General features: G+C 41.7%; 1 protein-coding gene across 1 annotated transcript; it reads right to left on the bottom strand.

The window, feature by feature from the left end:
- Window positions 1-1,636: 1,636 nt before the first annotated feature.
- On the bottom strand, window positions 1,637-8,914 carry si:dkey-154b15.1 (RNA-binding protein 43). Its single transcript, XM_062989229.1, has 5 exons — window positions 8,839-8,914; window positions 7,142-7,334; window positions 6,972-7,057; window positions 6,799-6,888; window positions 1,637-1,767 (listed from the first exon to the last, which is right to left on the bottom strand). Exons 2-5 carry the CDS (start codon window positions 7,317-7,319, stop codon window positions 1,750-1,752), a joined length of 372 nt encoding a protein of 123 aa, XP_062845299.1. The 5' UTR covers window positions 7,320-7,334; window positions 8,839-8,914; the 3' UTR covers window positions 1,637-1,749.
- Window positions 8,915-10,611: the final 1,697 nt, after the last annotated feature.

Below are 10,611 nucleotides of genomic sequence, written 5' to 3'. Positions count from 1 at the left end.
AGCCAGCAAACAGTTTGCTGAAGACAAGCAGTCCAAGAACATGGATTACTGGAATGCCCTGTGGTCTGACGAGACCAAGATAAACTTGTTTGGCTCAGATGGTGTCCAGCATGTGTGGCGGCGCCCTGGTGAGAAGTACCAAGACAACTGTATCTTGCCTACAGTCAAGCATGGTGGTGGTAGCATCATGGTCTTGGGCTGCATGAGTGTTGCTGGCACTGGGGAGCTGCAGTTCATTGAGGGAAACATGAATTCCAACATGTACTGTGACATTCTGAAACAGAGCATGATCCCCTCCCTTCGAAAACTGGGCCTCATGGCAGTTTTCCAACAGGATAACGACCCCAAACACAACCTTCAAGATGACAACTGCCTTGCTGAGGAAGCTGAAGGTAAAGGTGATGGACTAAACCCAATTGAGCACCTGTGGCGCATCCTCAAGTGGAAGGTGGAGGAGCGCAAGGTGTCTAACATCCACCAGCTCCGTGATGTCATCATGGAGGAGTGGAAGAGGATTCCAGTAGCAACCTGTGCAGCTCTGGTGAATTCCATGCCCAGGAGGGTTAAGGCAGTGCTGGATAATAATGGTGGTCACACATAATATTGACACTTTGGGCACAATTTGGACATGTTCACTGTGGGGTGTACTCACTTATGTTGCCAGCCATTTAGACATTAATGGCTGTGTGTTGAGTTATTTTCAGAAGACAGTAAATCTACACTGCTATACAAGCTGTACACTGACTACTCTAACTTATATCCAAGTTTCATGTCTATAGTGTTGTCCCATGAAAAGATATAATAAAATATTTGCAGAAATGTGAGGGGTGTACTTACTTTTGTGATACACTGTATATATATATATCTTTACAACTGTTATATGAACGGTTCTACAAGATGCTGAGGTGGCGCAGCGGTAAAACACACTAGCTGACATCTCAAACTCATTGTTCCAAATCTCAAGCAAGCTTAGGCGCCTACACAAACAACGGGGGGTGCCGGATAGGGACCTCATAACTGATGCAATTACGACCCCTGCTAGCTGACTGATGCCGCCTGCACAGAGTAGAGGAAAAATGCCTATCAGGGTGTGGCTCTCCGTACACAAAGCTGATCCGCATATGAACTCGCCTCGTGCAAATGAAAAGATGCAGTCTGCTACTGCACACGTGTCGGTCAGTCAGAGCGGAGGTTAACATCAGTAGAGAGGAAGCGTAATGCACGTTATGTCCATATTATTGTCCATCAAAATATCCAAATGCACATGACTAGATTGGGAGGAAAATGCAAAAAAAGACATTTGGACACCTCTTTGGATTAGTGGATTTAGCCGATTCAAGATTTCAGCCACGCCCATCGTTAACAGAAGCAGAATATTTGCAGAACATCAGCAGAGTTTTGCTTTCCAACTAGTCAAATTTCTGCCCTGATTATAGCCGACTGTGCTGTCATTGCTTCCTGAGACAGTCTGTAATTCAGTAGTGACTCTTACACCCTACCACAGTTGATGTGATGACTTCTCGTGCCCTAGAACTCACCACTAAGCTGATGTTGCACCACCTAGATGTTTCTACCTGTTCGTCAATAGATTAAATACTGTATGTTTAATTGTATGTCATTTTATTCTGCACCCAAATTTTGGAAGGGAAAACAGCTCTTCCTGCTCCGATATCAGGCCTCCAGATGTGTAGACGAGGCTCATCAGCGACCAGACCTCTCATTTCGTTATGCATTATGTTGCAGGTTCCTTTATTCTGAAAGCCGGATCTAAAATTAGGAGAGGAACTGAGATGACAACACACTGCGGCAGTGAAGTACAACCACAAAATACAGGACCTGCACACAACACAACACCATGTATGGAAGGATTTTTAACCACATAACAAATATTATTACATCTGTATATTAATGAAGCAGCTTCATCAGGCTGGGTTTGTCTCTGGGTTGAGTTTGGACCTTCCTGGGAGTGACGCACAAGTCACGTCCATATTAATGTCCATCGAAATCTTCCAACCATGACTGGACGTTACACACGACTTTAAATCCAGATCTAGTATACACCGACCAGGCATAACATTACGACCACTGACAGGTGGAGTGAATAACACCGATTATCTCTTATCACGGCACCTGTTAGTGGGGGGGATATATTAGGCAGCAAGTTAACATTTTATCCTCCAAGTCGATGGTAGAAGCAGGAAAAATGGGTCAGAGCATCTCCAAAACTGCAGCTCTTGTGGGGTGTGTCCCGGTCTGCAGTGGTCAGTATCTATCAAAAGTGCTCCAAGGAAGGAACAGTGGTAAACCGGCGACAGGGTCATGGGCGGCCCGTGTGGTCCGATCCAACAGACGAGCTACTGTAGCTCAAACTCAAGCTCAAATATCCTTTCAGTTCATCATCATCATCATCATCATCATCATCACACTACACACACTACACACACACTGTACATAAACATTCTACACAATACACACTGTACATACACACACACACTATACAAACACACACGCTACATACACACTACACAAACACACACATTCTACACACACACACACTGTACATAAACATTCTACACAATACACACTGTACATACACACACACACACTATACAAACACACACGCTACATACACACTACACAAACACACACATTCTACACACACACACACACTGTACATAAACATTCTACACAATACACACTGTACATACACACACACACTATACAAACACACACGCTACATACACACTACACAAACATTCTACACACACACAGTACATAAACATTCTACACAATACACACTGTACATACACACACACACTATACAAACACACACACTACATACACACTACACAAACACACACATTCTACACAATACACACTGTACATACACACACGCACATTCTACAAACTATACTTTCAGCCGCACCCATTGTATAATTTGGGGTCTTTATCTTGCCCTGACCTGAACTCCTCCAGTTCTTAGTGTAATAATTAGGCAATCCAAGATGCAGCTTGTGTGATTAGTTACAGCTTTAACACATTTCAGACGTTATTAAATGCAGATTGTGAGTTTAAACAGAACATGAAGACAGAAGCGATCACAGACTCGTGTTTACAGTATCTCACAAAAGTGAGTACACCCCTCACATTTCTGCAAATATTTCATTATATCTTTTCATGGGACAACACTATGGAAATGAAACTTGGATATAACTTATAGTAGTCAGTGTACAGCTTGTATAGCAGTGTAGATTTACTGTCTTCTGAAAATAACTCAACACACAGCCATTAATGTCTAAATGGCTGGCAACATAAGTGAGTACACCCCACAGTGAACATGTCCAAATTGTGCCCAAAGTGTCAATATTTTGTGTGAACACCATTATTATCCAGCACTGCCTTAACCCTCCTGGGCATGGAATTCACCAGAGCTGCACAGGTTGCTACTGGAATCCTCTTCCACTCCTCCATGATGACATCACGGAGCTGGTGGATGTTAGACACCTTGCGCTCCTCCACCTTCCGCTTGAGGATGCCCCACAGGTGCTCAATTGGGTTTAGTCCATCACCTTTACCTTCAGCTTCCTCAGCAAGGCAGTTGTCATCTTGGAGGTTGTGTTTGTGGTCGTTATCGTGTTGGAAAACTGCCATGCGGCCCAGTTTTCGAAGGGAGGGGATCATGCTCTGTTTCAGAATGTCACAGTACATGTTGGAATTCATGTTTCCCTGAATGAACCGCAGCTCCCCAGTGCCAGCAACACTCATGCAGCCCAAGACCATGATGCTACCACCACCATGCTTGACTGTAGGCAAGAGACAGTTGTCTTGGTACTTCTCACCAGGGCGCCGCCACACATGCTGGACACCATCGGAGCCAAACTAGTTTATCTTGGTCTCGTCAGACCACAGGGCATTCCAGTAATTCATGTTCTTGGACTGCATGTCTTCAGCAAACTTTCTTGTGCATCAGCTTCCTTCTGGGATGACGACCATGCAGACCGAGTTGATGCAGTGTGCTGCGTATGGTCTGAGCACTGACAGGCTGACCTCCCACGTCTTCAACCTCTGCAGCAATGCTGGCAGCACTCATGTGTCTATTTTTCAAAGCCAACCTCTGGATATGACGCTGAACACGTGGACTCAACTTCTTTGGTCGACCCTGGCGAAGCCTGTTACGAGTGGAACCTGTCCTGGAAAACCGCTGTATGACATTGGCCACCATGCTGTAGCTCAGTTTCAGGGTGTTAGCGATCTTCTTATAGCCCAGGCCATCTTTGTGGAGAGCAACAATTCTATTTCTCACATCCTCAGAGAGTTCTACACTGCTATACAAGCTGTACACTGACTACTCTAAGTTATATCCAAGTTTCATTTCCATAGTGTTGTCCTATGAAAAGATATAATGAAATATTTGCAAAAATGTGAGGGGTGTACTCACTTTTGTGAGATACTGTATATTACTTTATTACAATACTGTTATAACAATTAAAAAATCAAGTAAAAACATCAAAATCTTGTGCTGTATACAGTATATTGATTGGTTTTGTTTTGTTAATAAAGCATGGATTTAAAAAATACATATATTTAATTAATAATAACACTAAACTGATTATATTTTAATCAGAGCGCTATAACACACACCCAGTTGATCCCAGCATGCCCTGTTCTCTGGGTGACAGGGGCGTCTAACACTAGTCAACTAACACTAGTCTTTCAATGTCCTTTTTTGTTTATGTATATAGAATAAAGCAACCGGTGCCCACATTCCTGCCATGCCGAGCTTTCCAATGAGCTACAGTCGTGAAAGAGGTGCCGCCTGGACTATTTTGGCCCTTAACCTGCCATATTGGTCGCTGGAATGTATGTGTTGGAATTTCCAACAACTAAAATAAAAGTAAGGTGGGTTATATACTGGCCCGTAAGTTCATTTTTACAAGCTATATGGCCAAAAGTATATGGACACCTGACCATGAGCATGTCGGACGTACCATTTCAAAAAAAGATACCGTTTCTCCTTAGAAGGGGCGTCCACATACTTTTGTCCATACGGTGTATTTACTTTCGCAATTTCTTTTTAAAATCAGAAGACACAACACCTAATTGTTTTAAAATTTTAGGGCCTAACTTGGACTTTTTATCACCATGTGATGCAGGTAAATCCTCGCTTTGATGTTTCTGGAGTTCCTTGGTTGTTCTGCTTTTCTCTCGAGACTCAGAGCTGCTGCGTTCGTTTTTTGTAGATTTCTGGAGGTCTCGAGCATCCATCGCTGCATTTCCTGCATCCCAGTCCTGCATCAGATGCTTTTCAGGGTAGCTGTTGGTCACTGAACTGGCCTGAGCCTCAGGGTTTGGACTGTGTCTTTGCTGATCGGGGATCTTATGTTGTTTGGGTACAGAGGAGCTTCTCCGGCTTCGTGAGGGTCTCTCTGTGGTTCTTCCTCTTTGAGGCTCGTTATCTTGTCCAAGGAGCTTCTGCTTAACCTCAAAGCTTTGTCTTGAAGATCCCACAATTTTTACAATCTCATTGTTGCGCTTGATTGAAACACCTGGTTCTTTTAAATGTTCGATTCTTTCGAGTATTTGCACTTGCTGAGCGCGGTCATATTGAGTCAGGTCGATCTCTTGGGTGCGCAATGTAGGGCTGAGGTTAATCATATAAGCCTGGAGGTCATGTTTGGCTTCTTCACAGTTACTCCCCATGAATGTGACTGTTGTGAACCCTGCATTATCTTGTAGACTCATCTCTGCACTGTAAGTGTTCTCTATCATCTTTATAATGTCCTGCTTCTGAGTGAGGACATAATTTAGGGTATCTGTGTCCACCAGAAAGCTGGTCATTCTGCCAGTAGAGGGGGAAAAACTTCTCTTGGAGGAGCTCGGGAAGGTATCTTCTTCAGAGCTTAAAAGACTCCTCAGGGATCCCGCTGAGCTCGGCCGCGTGGATGGAAGGTCTTCTGATAATAACGGTGCACCATCAACAAAAGGGCGTTGGCTTCTGCTAACCACGTCCTTGTCCTTGACATCATTTTTATACTTTACGACGTCTGTGTTCATTTCCCTTCTTCGTGTAGATGTTTCACTGTTCTTCTGACTTCCTGATGATTCACCCAGACCTGATTGCCTTGATGTGGTGTTTGAGGATCTAGACTCCAATTGGGATTGAGGAAAAGAGTCAAAATGAGAAGCTGAAGCAGACGATGACTGATGCTGGGTAGGTAAGTACCTGCTGTAAATACTGGCGGATGATCCATCTGTTGGTGAATCTCTATAAGCTGATGCATTATAAGCGCCCCTTTCATTGCCTGTGTCATAACCATACACGGATTTGGACCTGAATGCGAATTGGGAATCCAAACCACTAAAGTCCCTTTGGTATGTCGTAGAAAAGTCACTGGTTAGAGGTAGAGATGTTGGCTGATATTGCTGGATACCTGCATAGCTTGGAATTTTAGTATCTACCACGGGACTTGTCCTTGTTTTGGAAGCAGATGAGCGACTGCTGTGATAACTTGGCTGGCCGTCTAAATTTAAATCTTTATATGCCGATGCAACACTGCCAACCAAGTCTTTATTACCCATCATATAATCATGCTTTGATATGGGCTTGGAACCAAATGTAGGATCCGAACCACTAGGCTTCATTTGGGACGTCAGAGATGAACCGTTTAAAAGAGCTGAAGAAGATCCGTTATAGGTCTGAGGACTGTCTCTCTGAAGCAGCATGAGTTTACCACGCAGGAGTTTCAGTTTTATAAAGGAGCCGTGCAAGTGAAGAAGAACTGACTTGTATTTGGTCACCTCAAAGTCATGTAAGGTAACAAGCTTTTCAACTTCTTCAGGTCTTTGGAACACTCTTAAGTCCAGCATGGCCTCAACCTGCATGTCGACCTAACGAAAATATAGCAAACCATGGTTAGAACTGCGACACGGACTGGACTGGGCATGTGTGAAATTAAAGCTGACGAGTTTACCTTGGACAGATGAGAGTTCTTGACTCGAATTGGATAGAATTTGCTGTCTGTCTCCAAAAAATGCTTGCTCTCCAGGACTCCGGGAACTAACACAAATGAAACACAATTAATTACCAAACAATCGTACACAGTGCACTGTCAGAAACACAACAAGTATCGGTATTCCATACCTTCATCTGATTCAAAGATGACATACGCCTGGCCTGAAGTAGAAGTCGGATAAATCACCATTAGAACATCGCCCCCATTGTTGCTGCGCTTCATGAAGTGAATCTTCAACTGGTCAACCATTTGGTTGTGAGGAGGTATATCTGGAATGCCATTAACTTCAATGACCATTGGGTCCATACTGACCTCCCAATGCTGAAAAGCAATACATGTAATATTTGTAAAGTACATCACATCAATAGAACAGCAGAAAATTAATTTTTCACAGTACGGTTTCTGGAAATCCCAATTTTCAAATTCTGGATCAGAAATGTGATCGGAAATACGTGATTGAACACACTGTTGAATGTCAAACTTAATTATCACATATTTGTCACAAGAGCTTAATTAACTAAAGAAGCTACAGGTACCACATCAATTAAAGTGTCTTTTTTTCCTCTTTTTCTCCCCCTTTAGTGCATCCAATTGTTCAGTTTGCATCGTGCTTCCTCTCTGTCTATGCCGAACCCTGCCCTGACCGAGGAGATCGAAGCTAACCCATATCCCCTCTGAAACATGGGCAGCAGCCGGATGCATTTTTGCCACCCACACATTGATGAGTTTGGCGCCACCTAGCGTTGCATGCGGAGAGACACACCCTAAGGGCACTCTTCCTCATCTCTGTGCAGAGCATTCTGACAGAGAGAGACCCACATCCGGTTCTTTGTCCCGCCCCCGAACTGAGCAACCGGCCAATCGTTGCTCATGTAGCCACTCAGCCTCGAACCGGTAAGGAAGAGCTGGATTCGATATGATGTATCTGGTTACAGCGTGTCTTTTTTACCGCTGCGCCACCTGAGCGGCTAAAGTACAAAATACAAAAACATGTTCCAACTATTTAGTTTTCAGGACTTATTTGGTTTACACATTAAAGAACATATTAATATAGAATAGACTAGACTAGACTAGACTAGAATAGAATAGAATAGAAGGCCTTTCAGTCATCGTAGCACCCCTGAGAGGGTTAAGAACCTTGCTCAAGGGCCCAACAGTGGCTGCATGGCAGAGCTGGGATTCGAACTCTAAACCTTTCAGTTGATAGCCCAAAACTCTACCCACTAGGCGTCCCCCTAATATGTCACAAATCACAATTCCAGAAACGTTGGGACAGTATAAATGGCTTCAATCTGAGGAGTTTCTGCGAATGTGGTCATTTCAGTAAAACCCTTTTGAAGATGTGATGAAACTGTGACCTGCTTCAGCTGCTTCAGTTTGTTCGATTCTTGTATTGACCCATACTTCATCTAAAAGAACTTGTACACAAATCTTAACTGCATCACTGGTTTTATATTATTCCCTACAATGTTTTTAGGTTTATAATGCCCCAGTTCCACCTTTTTAGGAACGTGTTGCAGGCAGTAATGTAAAGAGCAGATGTTACCAGAAACAAACTTGATCAGGAACATTATTACATTATTTACATCATTACAGGTACTGCTTCAATACTCTGGTTCAATTCGGATTCAACTTAGTGTCCCAACTTTCTGGTACTGGTGTTTTTATTGTTATGTAGCTTTAATATTTGAAGTAATTTTTACTTTCTGTTGGCGCATCAACAACAGAACCAAAACTTAGTGCAAACGAATCGATTCAGTCAAGTGAATCTCAATAGGCTGTGACGACAAAAGTACACGGTCATCGATAAAATGAAGAAACTCACCGGTATCACAGAAAACGATCTCAGTTAATGGAGTTTGTGCAGAGATCTGAGTTTATAAGTCTGCAGAACCCGCTCATGATCTCAAACTGAAATCGAAACTTATTCAGAGCCTGCGTTGTGACGTCACTAAGCACGACGTGCTGCACTTTAATCTGCACTCTACAGAAATCCTGCACCCCTCCTACTTCCTGTCTCAAAGTCATTTACTACAGCGCAATCAGAGCGTTCAAATATGTTAGAAAATGTTAATTAAAGGTAACTTATTAACACAATAAATGCATTACCGATAACGAATAAAATATATTAAATTATATTGAATTTAATGACACAATATATGTTTGAAATTTTTGTGGAATAGATTATTTTAGTGATATTATCTTATTTTAGTGGTTATCTTATTTTCTGTGACACAACGAAGTACTTGTCTACGTAGCTTATACAGTATTTTTTTATTAAACACTTATTTAAAAATAAATATAAATTACAGATTAAAAATGTACAGTACATTATTTAGTACTATCCTTGTGGACGCAGCGAATTTTCACCTGTAGTACCACCTGAGGTGCTTGAATCGTTCACCTGTGGTAATCAGAACAGTTTGACAACTAGTCAAAACACCAGTGAGTTATTTGTAATCGGGCAGATGTAAAGCACTACTAAAGGGTCCTTGGAATGCAAGATGAGCATGGATGCAGGATGCAATAGCACACCGCTGTGTTCGTTAGTAACTGGTCTGGTAGCGCTGGAAACCATCAACAATCAACAAACTTCTATTCACATTGAGAGCTGTTGTGCAATAAAATGGTCTTAGATATAAAAAACTAAGCTTTATTAATCATTTCACTTGTATACAAACCTACTACTGACTCTGATTAGCATGAAAAGTACAATTAACTCAATTTAAATGAACATAACTATGCTAAAATAAATAAAAGCAACTGTGTACATGTACCGGTACTTGGTATATACACTTGAATTTTCCACTACAGATATTTAGCTACTGGTAAAGCAAATGTATATAATATAATGCAAGTTCACAATAAACCTAAACACTTCATTACATAAACAGAATGACTATTGTTAGCATAGTTTGTGACACACATGCTATATATAGTATATGTTGCGTCTCCTCCCAATTTACAGTTAAAAATGCCATAAAACCAGTATAACTGCATCTCTCCTGCACTCTCTGAAATGGAAATATTAAAACATACCTTTTATAACTGGGAATCCTTAGTAGTTCATATATTTTTAAATGAGAAAGTACTTTATTCTCCAATGAGGTACATTAGTATAGTATGTAGCTTAAAGCAATGATTGTCAAACGTTTTAATTGAAATACAATTGAATCAAAACCAATAAATACCACCGGTTAGTGTCCTTACAAACAACAAGCACATGTGTGAAGTGAACATTTAACATTTCGGTGACAGAAACAAGGCTGGTTAGCATCTTTGTCTTGGTTCTTCCTCAGTGTCCAAACAGAAAGTCACAGAAATCTTGTTGTACAATCATCAGTGTTGACTCTCTCCATTTTAAGAATTCCCAAGATCTTGCCTCAAAATCCCAAAATTGTTTAGATTTATATAACGTATTTTCACAATTATTCACAAAAACCCAGAGTTAACTGAAAGAAAAAGCAGGTTCATTAGCAGTACTAATATTTACAAATTGGAATATAAAGAAAAATATTCATGTCTTTCAAACCCAGAGTGTCCCGTCTGATCTGATTTGCTATCAGACTCCACGCTATTACAATTATCAAACGATGCC

This window comes from Trichomycterus rosablanca, chromosome 2 (genome assembly GCF_030014385.1).
Source record: "Trichomycterus rosablanca isolate fTriRos1 chromosome 2, fTriRos1.hap1, whole genome shotgun sequence".
Lineage (NCBI taxonomy): Eukaryota > Metazoa > Chordata > Actinopteri > Siluriformes > Trichomycteridae > Trichomycterus > Trichomycterus rosablanca.
The sequence above is the reverse complement of the archived record's forward strand: the minus strand, read 5'-3'. Positions and strand labels throughout refer to the sequence as shown.

Bases quoted from the DNA above. Each gene is read 5' to 3' on its own strand.
- si:dkey-154b15.1 (XM_062989229.1), bottom strand. From the start codon at position 7,319: ATGGACCCAATGGTCATTGAAGTTAATGGCATTCCAGATATACCTCCT. The intron at 7,058-7,141 runs GTATGGAATACC...CATTTGTGTTAG, and splicing joins CATCTTTGAATCAGATGAAG to TTCCCGGAGTCCTGGAGAGC. The intron at 6,889-6,971 runs GTAAACTCGTCA...TATTTTCGTTAG, and splicing joins AGAACTCTCATCTGTCCAAG to GTCGACATGCAGGTTGAGGC.